Genomic DNA, 14,046 nt, shown 5'->3' on the forward strand with positions numbered 1-14,046 from the left:
AACTGCTGATACCCTGCTTTTGTGAAAGTGATGGTATTTGTGGCCAGGTTCTGACAGCGTGTTGGGACTTTGTTTTTCTAACTGATGAGTGTGGGACAAGTGCTCTGTCTACTCTGGTGGCTGATTTAGTCTCAGGGGCATATCTGACAGCACCGGTCATCTCAGCTGCGCTGAGGTGAGGCTACATGGCCCTTACTTCTTGTGGCCACCCATTCTCTTTCTGGAAAGCATTAACAATTCACGCAGTCGTTTATTCACCAAATCCTTACTAAGTTCTAGTATGTGTCAAGCACTGTTCTGGGCACTGTGGATAAAGTAGGGAAAAAAACCATATATACATATATATACACACACACACACACACATATAGTGTATATATAATATAGATATTGTTATTATGAATAATATATATTATTATATATACACATATATGTATCTATATATGTATCTACACATCCATACCCACATGTACATATATGGGTGTGTATATATATATATGTTTTAACTTGTCTTAGTTTCCTGTTGCTGCTATAACAAACTACCACAAACTTAGTGGCTTAAAACAGCAACATAAATTTATTATCTTAAGGTTCTGGAGGTCAAAAGTATAAAGCTGGTTGGCAGGGCTTCATTCTCCTGGAGGCTTTAGGGGAGAATCCGGTTTCTTTGCCTGGTCTAGCTTCTGGGGCCTGCCCACATTCCTTGGCCCATGGTCCCATCCTCCACCTTCAAAACGAACAGCACAGCCTCTTCCAATCTCCCTCTCTGCTCCTGTCACCTCACTCTCCTTACTCTGACGCCTCCTCTGCCCCTTGTAAGACCCTGTGATTATCCCGAGCCTACCTACATTGTTCAGGACCACCTCTCCATCCTGAGATCCTTAACCTAATCACATCTGCAAAGTTCCTTTTGCCCTGTGTGGATTAGGACGTGGACATCTTTGGGGGGGCGCATGGTGTTGCCCACCACAACCCTGGTGGAGATCATATTCTAGTGGAGCTATTATTTTAGCTTGGTTGGTCCAATAAGACCTGTCTGCAAAGGTGATATAGCAGAGCCTTCAGGGAAGGGAGGGAGTGAGTCATATAAATATCCAGACAAGAGAGTTTAGGCAGGTGGAATAACATGAGCAAAGGCCCTCCTGTGGATGGTGTTTGGAGTGTTTGAGCAAGGAGGCCAGTGTGGCTAGAGAGGAGGGGCTGGGATGAGTGGTAGTTTACAAGGACAGGAGCCATACTCTGGGGGCTATGAGGACTTTTGTTCAACAGTGAGAACATTCTTACGTGTTTCCCAATAAGTTCACCCTTGTACCAAACCAAATCTGAAATAGAACAAGTCACATCTCTCTGTGCCAAGACAGGGCTCTAAATACGTTTCAAGAGCATTGCACTGTTTCTTTTCCAGTCCAGATATTTCTAGTTCTTTACCTAGTCCTTATGTGACGGTTTCTGTTCATTCAGTAATGACTTGTTCGGGACCCGTAGCTGCACACACGTGCATGTTGTACTCATGAGAGGTGAACATGGAGACACATGAGATATGATGTCGACCCGGGTGGCATTCAGTATAGGCAGAATCCTGGCCAGCTTGTTCTGGACAGACTGCGGTCATTCAGATAATGGGCTCGCCTGTCCGCAGTAAAGTAGGACCAGAACATTCCCTCTTTGGACCTGGACACTCTCATTGACATAATGTTGAAGCAGCTCCTCTCTCTGCTCAGCGCATTACTGGGGAGAGAGATGATTTATCCTGGAGCGACCAGGGCCAAGGCTTCCTGATTTCCACCTCCGCCCTTGACGGACTGTGGGATGTGGGCGGGTTGCCGTCTTCATGAATAACCTTTGTTTAGCTTTAAGATGGGCTGCGTGAGGAAGCCTGGGAGAGACCACGGCGGGGACCTGGCTTTGCTGATTGCCCTGGTCTGCTTCTGGGTCTCTGTCCTCATCCCTCTGCTGGCCGCCCCTTCTCTGATGAGCCTGCCCCCCTGTTGCCCCAGGGAGCCCTCCTTTTCCCAAATCAGAGAGTTTGCCCTGAGGTTTATGATGCTCATGATCTCATCTTGTCTGTCAGGAGCGGGTGTGTGGCCTTTGTGGGAATTTTGATGGCATCCAGAACAATGACTTCACCAGCAGCAGCCTCCAGGTGGAAGAGGACCCGGTGGACTTTGGGAATTCCTGGAAAGTGAACCCGCAGTGTGCCGGCACCAGCAAAGTATGTCTGGGCTCTCCGTGTGGCCCAGAGCCACGAGGCCTGCTGCCCGGAACGTCCCCACCCATCTCATGGGGGCTGGAGGGGTGGGGTGGGGTGTGGGGTGGTATGAACAGCCAGGTGGCAGGGCTGGCCAGGAGGGTCTCTTGGATCCTTTTGGGTTGACTGACTGGAGGTCCGTCTGTGTCCTCTTGCCCTGCTCCTCAGGTGCCCCTGGACTCGTCTCCTGCTGTCTGCCACAACAACATCATGAAGCAGACGATGGTGGACTCCTCCTGCAGGATCCTCACCAGTGATATTTTCCAGGACTGCAACAGGCTGGTGAGGGCTTGGGGGTAAATGGAGGCAGAAGAGTGCAAAGGGTTGGCCCCGTGGCTCGGGCACTTGGAGCATGAGCTTCGCACTGAGGATGCCACCTTGGAGGCTTGGAAATGATCTATATCATCACGTCAGCTCTTTACTCCCTTTCTTGGCTTCAGGCTGGGAAACAGAAAGCATAGTGGCCCGTGTGGGAGGAGGGCGATGCCGGTGAATCATTTTTCCTCCCACGCAAGGTGTAGCTCTTCTGGGCACCTGCCAGTGCTTCTCTTTTGGCTCAGTCTTAGGGCTTGTCCTCCACCAAATGATCTTGTTTCCCACACAAAAGCCAGGATTTCATCTTCCTGTTCCTGCCTGGCCTGAGCACCCTCTGCCCTCACAAAACCCTTGAGCTCCGGCTTCTTGTCTGACAGAAACTCTTCTCTGGCCTAGACTCTAGGGATTTTGAGGCCTCCTTTTATGACCTCTTTTCAGGTCTTTATCTCAAATGGCGACAAGCAGTTCCCCAAAGTTGAACTCACGTTCTCTCTGTACGTGCAGATGTATGTGGGTGTTTGTGTGGGTTCGTGTACATAGTTACATATATACATGGACACAGCCACATACACACATGCTGCCCCGTGGCACCACACGTGGGAGCGACTGGCTGAATTCCTGTACCTCAGCGCTCCTTCTCTTCCCATCCCCTGATTGGTAGTCCCTGAGGATGCTCCAGAGAGTATACAGAAGTGCCCGGTTAGGTGGAAACCCTGGGCATCTGAGTTGGAGGAATGCCGAGAGCCAGGCGGCCAGGGAAATCAGGATTGCTGGAATGTCTTGGACACAATGACCCACTTAGTGTCTGGATTCATTCCTATCACCACTACCTTGGAGAAGGCCCGTGTGGGCAGCTGTGTGTGTGGGGGCGGGGGAGGTGGGAAATGGTTACTGTGGTTCAGTGTGGGTGGGGGGTGGGTGGGCTTGGGGGCAGAGTCCAGGGGGCCCAGGCCAGCCCAGCTGTCTAGCGGAATAGCACCACAGCACCTCAGCGAGGCAATGTGAGCAGTCCTAATGTGTGTCCTCCTTCACTTTGCTGAATGAGGCAAGGGAGGAAGGTGACCAGCTTGTATGTCTGTTTGTTTTATGTCGAAACACCCAAACAGCCATGAGGCCGGGAGTGGGTTATGGGGATGGCTGGCTAGTGGAGCAGGTATGTGGAAAGATGGATCGAAGAGAATGTTCTGGAAAATTCTAAGGCATATTACATTCTGTGGAAGGCCAGCAGCACTCCTGTGTTCAACTTTTCTTATTGGAGTCCAGATGAGAAGCTGGGAATTACGCCTCTGTACCCACTCCCTGTTTGGGCCACTGACCAGCATGTCTCCTTCCACCCGGGGCCCCATTGCCCTACCCTGACCCCCAGAATGTTCTCGCCCACCGAGAGCCAGAGTTGCTAAGTGCCCAGGCCTAGGTCACCACGAGGCTCCCTTGCAGGTGGACCCTGAGCCCTACCTGGACATTTGCATCTACGACTCTTGCTCCTGTGAGTCCCCCGGGGACTGCGCCTGCTTCTGTGACGCTGTTGCTGCCTACGCCCATGTGTGTGCCCAGCACGGCAAGGCGGTGGCCTGGAGGACAGCCACTCTGTGTCGTGAGTCCTCATGTCCCTTGTGGTGGCACGTAGCCTCCCTCAGACTTTAAAACCTCAAAGTGGGGGTGCAGGAGGACTCCTTTGTGGGAGAGAAGACAGAGCGCCCATCTGGGGTTGGATGGCCGAGGCCTGAAGGGAGTTAGGACATTGATGTGAGTGAGGAGGGATGGGGGACAGCGATTGAAGACATCAATATGTAGAAGAATTCCAGAAGAGGGGGAAGGTGGAGCAGTGATGAAGAGAAGAGGGAAGTCAATATAGTGATTAAATTCAGTATCTTTAATTAGATGCTATTATATTTGCCAGTGTGAATGAGCAACACATACTTTTCTATAGAGTCTTTCTTCCTCGAGTGTGAGCAGTTGATTGTTTTTTTTTTTTTTTAAAGATTTTATTTATTTAAGAGAGAGAGAATGAGAGAGAACACATGAGAGGGGATAGGGTCGGAGGGCAAAGCAGACTCCCTGCCGAGCAGGGAGCCCGATGCGGGACTCGATCCCGGGACGCCAGGATCATGACCTGAGCCGAAGGCAGTCGCTTAACCGACTGAGCCACCCAGGTGCCCCAGCTGATTGTTTTTATATGGTAAACTGATTCAGAACCATTTGGTTCCTGGTTAGGTGCTTTATTTATTTATCTTTTTGAAGATTTTATTTATTTGAGAGAGAGAGTGCAAGCAGGGGAAAGAGGAGAGGGAGAGGGAGAAGCGACTCCCCACTGAACAGGGAGCCCGACCCAGGACTCGATCCCAGGACCCTGAGATCATGATCTGACCTGAAGGCAGATGTCTGACCGAATGAGCCACCCAGGCGCCCCCCGGTGAGGTGCTTTAAAACCCTGGCGGCCTCGAATACTGGTGACTGCCATGCTGCTTAGTTCCCCGCCATCACCGTCGCCTCCCCCGGGGCCATCACCCCCGTGGGTCTCACCACCATCTCTCTGGAGGACTTGGGTGCAGTCCTGGCTTCTCGGGTTGCACAGACCGATTGTGTTCTGTCTACACAGCCCAGAGCTGCGAGGAGAGGAATCCCCACGAGAATGGGCATGAGTGCGAGTGGCGCTATAACAGCTGTGCCCCTGCCTGTCCCACCACGTGCCAGCACCCTGAGCCGCTGGCGTGCCCCGTGCAGTGTGTCGAAGGCTGCCATGCACACTGCCCTCCAGGTAGGGCGCCTGCCCCGGCGGGCTGGGCTGGGCTCTCAGGAAGGGCGCTTCCCCCTCGTGCTCCTCCTCGGCCTCGCCCCTCGCTGCCCTGTCCCCATCCCTGCCCCTTTGGCCCTGCTTCCAGGTGGCCTTTCATCCAGGCCAGGCCAGCCAGGCTTTTGTCAGGTTGAGCTCCTGTGCAGTGTGCTGGGGCACCCCTATTCACGGGCTTATCACCGAGAGCACTTTCTGATAGAAGGTTCTGCCAGGATGGGAAAGCTCTGCTGAAGTGGAAAAGTTCCTCCTGTGTCTGAGGAATTGAATTTTCAGTTTTGTTTAGTGTCAATTCACATTTAAATTTAACTCGTTGCCTGTGGCTCCTGGCAACTCTAGGGGGTAGCACAGACGTGGAGTCATCAGCTATATTCTTTGCTGGTGTGAAATGACCCTTGGAGAGAAGATTTCATTTGTCCTGAGGCTTGGGTGCGGTGAGGGAGGGTGAAGGAAGACCCCTGCCCGGTGTGGCAGAGGGATAAATCAAGGCCCAAAGAGGGAAAGTTGCTCCCTAAGTGCTGAGGTGCCCCTTGGGGGAGGCAGGCAAGAACCAGCTTCCGGGATGGGCCCCTTAAGTTAAAACCGAGTCTTCCTTGTGGGAAAGGTGAAGTTTTGCCTGCTAACGAGGGATGTGTCATGCAGGGAAAATCCTGGACGAGCTTTTGCAGACTTGCATCGACCCTGAAGATTGTCCTGTGTGTGAGGTGGCTGGTCGTCGCTTGGCCCCGGGAAAGAAGATCACCTTGAACCCCGATGACCCCGAGCACTGCCAGATTTGGTAAAACAGACCCCCTGGTGTTTGAAGTGAAGGGTCTCACTCTCTTCTCAGGGTCCTGCTCAGGGAAGAACTCTGCTGTGTGGATTGAGAAGTTGAGTGTTGGTTTTGTTTTATTTCTAGAATTTGCCTCTCTTTCTTTAAGAACAGACCACATTGCTTCCCCAGAAAACACCTCTTAAGAGGCTGGGGTTTTTAGCCTCTTCTCACTTAAGGAAGGAGGTACTCTTACTGCCCCTGGAGGTCACATCTAGTCCAAGGACAGGTGCCTTTGGAAGTCAAATTTCTTCTTTACTCAGAGCCCTAACCCCTTCGTGTGACATAGACACCCTGGGGCCACAGCCGAGGTCCCCGGATGGGACTTTCATATTTGGGAGGGAAGACACTCATCACTGCACCCCGGGCTCTCACTCGGATTGCCTCTGGGAACTGGCCTTTGTGGAGGTGAGAAGGAGTCCTCAGGGTGGGCTCTGAGTTTTCTGAAGCTCTGCTCCCAATTAGGGAACATGTATTCAGACGTTGATGTGTTTAACACCACACCCTGACACTGATAGAGCCTTATGGGAACTTGAACTTGAGAACTTAAATTTTCTGGGGAAGGGCTGTGGCCACAGCTGCCAGAATCAGATCCTGCTGCCGCCATCTGTACAAACAAGGGGGAACACTGCCTGGGGTAAATTTTCTAGCAGACACAGGAAACTAGAAAGTATGTCACTCATGCATTGTTAACGAAGGATTGAAGCAATAAATCGTGTGGGCCACGGGGAAGTAGGAATTAACTTCCGGTAAGATCCTGCCTGCCTTCCTTCCCCATGTTGAAACAGAGGCTGTAAGGAATAAAGAAGGGGATGAATCCAACACTGGCTTGGGGTTCTGAGCCACACAGGCATGAGAGCTTAGAGCCCTCTCCCAACCTCCCCCTGCTGGCCCGTGGGGAAGGGCAGCTACCAGGGTGCATATCTTGGCTTCAGACAGCTGTGGACGGTAATTCCAAAGCAGGCTGGGGACATCACCTGGGAGGGAAGCCACAGGGGACGCTTCTCAGGGCTCAGGGCACTGCTGCCTCTCGGCTTTACAGGGGGTGCTGAAGGCAAGTTACTTCGAAGGCAGAGCATCAGAATAGGAGAAAGTCCTGGCCTCTATGGGTCTCTCCCATAGGGCAACTTGATTTCACCTGTGGTCTGGCATACCTTGCCATTTCTGAGACACTGGTGAGGAGTGACCAGAAGGGACTGGAAACTTGGCCTGGTAGTGCTGGAATTTATGGGAGGGCAAAGGCTCTGCTACAGACTTGGGGTATGTGCTTGGGGCTCGGTGCAGGGCCTAGCCTCTCCCTGGCACACGACAGGTGCTCACCACATGGTTGTTGGAGGAATGATCGAGCCACTGTCTTTTCCCCTAACATCTTGGACCTTCCTGAATACTATTTCCAACTTTGTTCTGGGATAAAGTTGGGATTTTGAATCTTTGTTCATCTTTCCAAAATGTTTTCATTCCACTTTTTTCTGTTTTTCTTAAGGCCCAGTGTATTAAACATGGTACAACATTTATTCAGCTTAAATTTTGGTACAATAAATGCGGTAAAGCATTTATCTTCAATAGGACATTCACATGCCTTGGCCAGCATCAACATTTTAGAGCGATATTTGTTTTTGGAGACACCTGGGAGAGAGTTTGGATTAGAATTAAATATTTATGCTGCTAGAGGTGTAGGTTGAAAAGACATTGACTTTGAAGGACTGTGTGGATGGCCTAGAAGCAAGAAAGAGTCTTCCTCAGGTGCTACGAGGGGTTGGAGCTTTGGCTTCTAGAATAAAGGGAGGCCTTTGCTGCATGTGTAGGGGTGCTATTTGGGGACCTATGTTAAAAAATGATGTGCCACTTGGGTAGGGGAGTGGTCTCTGGGAGCTCAGCTCAGGTAGGCCCGGCAGGTCATTCTCTGGGAAGGTTGGAATGGTCTAGATAAGGCTGAGAAGTGCCCAGAGGTCCTTCCTGAACCATTTCTGGTTTTCTCTCCCTACTGCAGTCATTGTGAGGGCGTCAACCTCACCTGTGAGGCCTGCAGGGAACCTGGAGGCCTCGTGGTGCCCCCCACGGAAGGCCCCATTGGCTCCACCACCCCATATGTGGAGGACACTCCAGAGCCACCTCTCCATGACTTCTACTGCAGCAAGCTTCTGGACCTGGTTTTCCTGCTAGATGGCTCCTCCAAGCTGTCTGAGGACGAGTTTGAAGTGCTGAAAGTCTTTGTGGTGGGCATGATGGAGCGTCTGCACATCTCCCAGAAGCGGATCCGCGTGGCCGTGGTGGAGTACCACGATGGCTCCCATGCCTACATCGAGCTCAAGGACCGGAAGCGACCCTCGGAGCTGCGGCGCATTGCCAGCCAGGTGAAGTACGTGGGCAGCGAGGTGGCCTCCACCAGCGAGGTCTTGAAGTACACACTGTTCCAGATCTTCGGCAAGATCGACCGCCCTGAAGCGTCCCGCATCTCGCTGCTCCTCATGGCCAGCCAGGAGCCCCCGAGGCTGACCCGGAATTTGGTCCGCTACGTGCAGGGCCTGAAGAAGAAGAAAGTCATTGTGATCCCCGTGGGCATCGGGCCCCATGCCAACCTCAAGCAGATCCAAAACATCGAGAAGCAGGCCCCTGAGAACAAGGCCTTTGTGCTCAGTGGTGTGGACGAGCTGGAGCAGCGAAGAGACGAGATTATCAGCTACCTCTGTGACCTTGCCCCGGAAGCACCTGCCCCTACTCAGCACCCCTCTATGGTCCCGGTCACTGTGGGTCCGGAGCTCTTGGGGGTTCCCTCATCGGGACCCAAAAGGAACTCCGTGGTTCTGGATGTGGTGTTTGTCCTGGAAGGGTCGGACAAAATTGGTGAGGCCAACTTTAACAAGAGCAGGGAGTTCATGGAGGAGGTGATTCAGCGGATGGACGTGGGCCAGGACAGCATCCGTGTCATGGTGCTGCAATACTCCTACACGGTGGCCGTGGAGCACACCTTCAGCGACACCCAGGCCAAGGCGGAGGTCCTGCAGCACGTGCGGGAGATCCGATACCGGGGCGGCAACAGGACCAACACCGGGCTGGCCCTGCAGTACCTGTCTGAACACAGCTTCTCTGTCAGCCAGGGGGATCGGGAGCAGGTCCCTAACCTGGTCTACATGGTCACAGGAAACCCCGCCTCTGATGAGATCAAGCGGATGCCTGGAGACATCCAGGTGGTGCCCATTGGAGTGGGCCCTCACGCCGATGTGCAGGAGCTGCAGAGTATTAGCTGGCCCAATGCCCCCATCCTTATTCAGGACTTTGAGACGCTCCCCCAAGAGGCACCTGATCTGGTGCTGCAGAGGTGCTGCTCTGGAGAGGGGCCGCAGCCCCCCACCCTCGCCCCCACCCCAGGTCGGTGGGCACCTTGCCTGATGTGGGGGCTGCTGAGGGCTGGTGGAGGTGCAGTTCTTGGGTTCAATCTTGCTTCCCTGCTCTGTGCCTTCAGTCAAACCCTGGCCTTTAGAGGGCCTTGTTTCCTCACCTCCCAGCCAGGGAGTTGCATCTGTGATCTTTTGGCGGCAGGAGGATCTTTTCTTATTGAGTGTGCTTGTAAATTCAAAGGTTACTCGAGGCTATTGTTAAAATGTGAACAATGTCAAGGATATAGAGTGAAAAATACAAGTCTTGCTTTATCACACAGCCTCATCACTACCCAATCCCATGCCTTGCTTGGAGGTAACCTGTTAAATGTAGTGGCTCTCAGCTTTGACCACGCTGGATGGATACAATCACTTAAGTAGCTGGTGATCTCTGGGGCAAGGCCAGGAAGTTAGGTGACAGGTTTAACCCTCGGATTCTGGAGCCGGACCACCTTAGTTTGAAATTCAACTCTTGCCCCTTACCAGCTGGGTAATTTGGGGCAATTTATTTTTGGTAATAATTTGGGGGTAATTTTGAGCGAGTACCTCTGTGTATATGTCTGCTCATCTGTAAAATGGGGATAACAATAGTGCTTGTAAAATGCTTATAACAGTACTCAGCACATAGCCAAGTGCTCAAAAACTGGTTGCCACCAGAGCTAGGTGACTGCCTTCTTAACTGATGCTAATGTCTAATCAGGTCCTAGTTCTTGAGCAGAGTGTTCAAGACATTCCTTGGAGTATTCGGGACCATCCAGAATAACTAACTTCTTTTTTTTCCTAAGAGCTTTATTGTTTTTTTTAATTGAAGTATAATTTACACACAGTGTCATATTAGTTTCAGGTGTACACCATTGTGATTCAACAATTCTACACATTTCTCAGTGCTCATCACGATAAGTGTGCTCTTAATTCCCTTTACCTATCTCACCCCTCCTCCCTACCTCCCCTCTGGCAACCACTAGTTAGTTCTCTGTAGTTAAGAGTTTGTTTTTTTCGTTTGTCTTTTTTTTCTTTGTTTGTTTTGTTTCTTGAATTCCACATATGAGTAAAATCATATGGTATTTGTATTTCTCTGACTTATCTCACTTAGCATTAGGTCAGCCCTTTAGTTCTATCCACGTTGTTGCAAATGGCAATACTTCATTCTTCTTCATGGCTGAATAATAGTACAGTGTGTGTGTGTGTGTGTGTGTATTTATACCACATCTTCTTATCCACTCTCTATGGATGGACACTTGGGCTGCTTCCCATGTCTTGGCTACTGTAAATAATGCTGCTGTAAACAAGAGGGATGCCTATATCTTTTCGAGGGTGTGGAAAAAAAGGAATCCTTGTGCACTGTTGGCAGGAATGCAAATTGGTGGAAAAGAGTATGGAGGTTACTCAAAAAGTTAAAAATAGAATTACCATATGATCCAGTAATTCCACTATTGGGTATTTACCCAAGGAATGAAAGACTAACACCAGAATAACTTTCTTTAAACGTCTCCTGATCCTCACACTTGTTGTAAGTGCCTTTGTGTCTTGGTTTTGGTTTTAACCAGAGCCACAGATTTATTGACATTCTTGTGGTATTTGTGCTGAGGAGAACAGTAGTAGCATCGTCTTATCAAATCTCGGGATGGCTTTTTGGCCAGAGGTTTTTTCTGCACTGTGATCATGGCTCTGCCCAAACATTACCACGAGTGCCAGTCATGTACAGCTGGACCACCTTACAGCACCTTCACCGGCCCTACCACCTCACGGCACACAAGCTCGTTCCCCAGCCCTCAGCTGCCACTCCATCTCCTTTAGCCATCCATCTCCCTGTTGTGCCGTTCTGGTATTTTGTTCAGTTCCAGAAGAGTTGCAGCTTCCAGTTACTGAGGGAGCCAATGCCTCTTGCTTTCATCTGTAGGCATATAAACTGCCTTTCCAGTATGTCCAGACCTGGGGCACTCATGGGCCCCTCTCACTCCTCCCGGGTCCGTGTTCCCACTGTGCAGGACCAGTGGAGACACCCTCCCCTTTGTGGTGCCGAGCGGCTGGCAGCATGCTGCTTGCCCTTGGATGTGCTGTGCACTGCAGGGGGCCTGGCAGCCAGCCCCTGTGTGCTCACCCTCTGCTCTCTTCACAGACTGCAGCCAGCCCCTGGACGTGGCCCTCCTCCTGGATGGCTCCTCCAGTTTTCCCAATTCTTACTTTGAGGAGATGAAGAGTTTTGCCAAGGCTTTCATTTCAAGAGCTAATCTAGGTAAGTGGTGCCCTGGAGGAGCCGGTGGGGAAGGAGTGCTTTCTGGGGGGCTCCGCCCGATCCAGGCTATGATTCCCACGTCATCTTTCCTGTCAGGGCCCCAGCTCACGCAGGTCTCGGTGCTGCAATACGGGAGCTCCACCACCACGGCTGTGCCATGGAACGTGGCCTATGAGAAAGCTCACCTCCTGAGCCACGTGGACCTCATGCAGCGGGAGGGAGGCCTCAGCCACATCGGTAACTTGCTGCTGCGGCCGGGAGCTTCGTCTGGTCTCAATTCTTGGCATCCGGGACTGAGTGACCTTGGCCGGTCCCTTGGCTCGTTGGGCTAGTTTCCTTTCTGGGAAAGTGTGCGGGCCTCGCTGCTCTCCTGGATCTCAGTGTGTGTTTCTCTGTCTCTGAATCGTTCCATTTTGACCACCTAAGGATCTGCCATGAGACAGGAGGCCCGGCGTTCCTGCTGTCAGGACTGACTCGGTGTGGGCTGTTTTCCATTCTCAGGGGATGCTTTGGAGTATGCTGTGCGATATGTCACCTCCGAAGTGCATGGTGCCAGGCCTGGAGCCTCGAAGGCAGTGGTCATCCTCGTCACGGATGTCTCTGCGGATTCAGTGGATGCTGCAGCCGATGCCGCCACGTCCAACCGTAAGTGTCCAGTGTATGATCCCGAGACTCTCCTAAACCACTAGAGCACTGAAAGTGGGCTGGGGGGGAGGGGATGCTTTCGGGTGGCCTGGATGGTTGTGAGTGCTACAGAGCTACCTGTGGCCTGGTTTCAAACAGCAGGAAGTCGCCCAATCCCCATGTTACTTAGAAACCAAACAGTAATAAATATGTGTTTGTCCTTCATTGGTCTGCATGCTTTCGGCTGTCACTTGTAATTTCTCCAGATTTTTCCTTTGTGTCCAGGGCTGGGTCAGACTTTCATGCCTTTCCTTTTTGAGGTGGTGTCCTTGCTCTGTCCCCACTCTCACCATGTCTGAGGCCAGAGTGACTCATGGGGCCGTGGGAACCATCAGACCTCTTCCAGTACCAGCCTAAAAGGTGTGGGTGGGGTGCTGGTTGGACAAGAGAAAGGGTGCAGCTTTAGGACAGGGACAGGCATGGGCATGACCCAGCTTTGGTGCCCCGTGTGAACTTGTGCTGTGAATAGCAATGGAATGTGAGCCAGGGCAGATGGCATGGTGCCCAGGAGGCGCTGGGTGAGTGGAACGATGTTAAGTCCTCAAGTGGCCATCTGGAGACTTGGTCATCCTTCAGAACCCTGCTCTGGAGTTGTCTTTGCTCTGATGTCTTCCTAAGAGAGTTATCCACTCCCTTTTCTGTACCACATCTGAACAACTCAACATGTGCAAGTGACATTGTATTTGTTTGTTACATATCTGCTTCTTGCAGAACTTGGGGGTCTTTGAGGGCAAGGGCAACAGCTTGCTTATTTTCCTGTCATCTGTGCCTGATGCACAAAATAGGGGGCCATCTAATGTTTGTTGAATGAATGAAGGAGACATGTTTATAAAATTGATTATTTTAGGGAAAAGGACCCTAAAAGGGAAAGAATATACATTTGGATGATACAATGAGCTAACAAGAACAGAAAAGTTCCTGGTAGAAAATCAGCTCTAACCTTAAGCCAACTGCAAATACCTAGAACTTTCCGGAGAACTGAATTGGGGAATTTCAGGATGGAGACACTTCTTCTCTCATGAACCCCAAGAAGGACTTTCATCTGGAAGGGAAGCAGTTACAGTCTGGGGGAAATAGACATGCTCTAGGGCAAGTCATTGAACTGTTCAAAGCCTCAGTTTCTCATCTATTAATGGGCACATACATACTCCAGGCTCAGGCCTGTGACATTTTCTCTTCTCTTCTAACACTCACCCCCTGGGTGGTCTCATTTAGTGTCATGGGTTTAAATCCATTCATACACTGCTGACCTCAATATTCCTGTCTCCTGCCTGGATCTCTCACCTTGACTCCACCTCGATGTTCTACAGAGAAACTCAACATAAACCAAATTCACATCTGAATCTCCTTCCACAGTCTTTCCCATCTTAGACAATGGCATTCCATCCTTCCAGCTGCTCAGGCCCAAAACTTCAGCATCCGTGATTCCTCTTTCTCTCTCAGACCCTGTCCAGTCCATCCACAAACTACAGCTCTGCCTTCAGAAGATATTGAGAAGCCCACCACACCATACCACACACACCACTGTCACCCTTGTCTCCCACCCGGACTATTGTAAGAGCTTTCTGATGGAACCCCAGCCACC

At 51.3% G+C, this 14,046-nt stretch overlaps 1 protein-coding gene across 1 annotated transcript in view; it reads left to right on the forward strand.

Annotated features, from left to right (window-relative positions):
* Positions 1 to 14,046, forward strand: part of VWF (von Willebrand factor) — a 134,268-nt gene that overhangs the window by 79,365 nt on the left and 40,857 nt on the right. The window contains exons 23-31 of the mRNA XM_035028418.1: positions 2,071 to 2,211; positions 2,416 to 2,529; positions 4,000 to 4,156; positions 5,162 to 5,320; positions 5,996 to 6,131; positions 8,155 to 9,533; positions 11,661 to 11,777; positions 11,874 to 12,014; positions 12,279 to 12,422. Coding sequence (XP_034884309.1) covers positions 2,071 to 2,211; positions 2,416 to 2,529; positions 4,000 to 4,156; positions 5,162 to 5,320; positions 5,996 to 6,131; positions 8,155 to 9,533; positions 11,661 to 11,777; positions 11,874 to 12,014; positions 12,279 to 12,422 — 2,488 coding nt within the window. The remainder of the gene's footprint in view (positions 1 to 2,070; positions 2,212 to 2,415; positions 2,530 to 3,999; positions 4,157 to 5,161; positions 5,321 to 5,995; positions 6,132 to 8,154; positions 9,534 to 11,660; positions 11,778 to 11,873; positions 12,015 to 12,278; positions 12,423 to 14,046) is intronic.

This window comes from Mirounga leonina, unplaced genomic scaffold (assembly GCF_011800145.1).
Source record: "Mirounga leonina isolate KUSES-001 unplaced genomic scaffold, KU_Mleo_1.0 Mir_201, whole genome shotgun sequence".
In the NCBI taxonomy this organism is placed as follows: Eukaryota; Metazoa; Chordata; class Mammalia; order Carnivora; family Phocidae; genus Mirounga; species Mirounga leonina.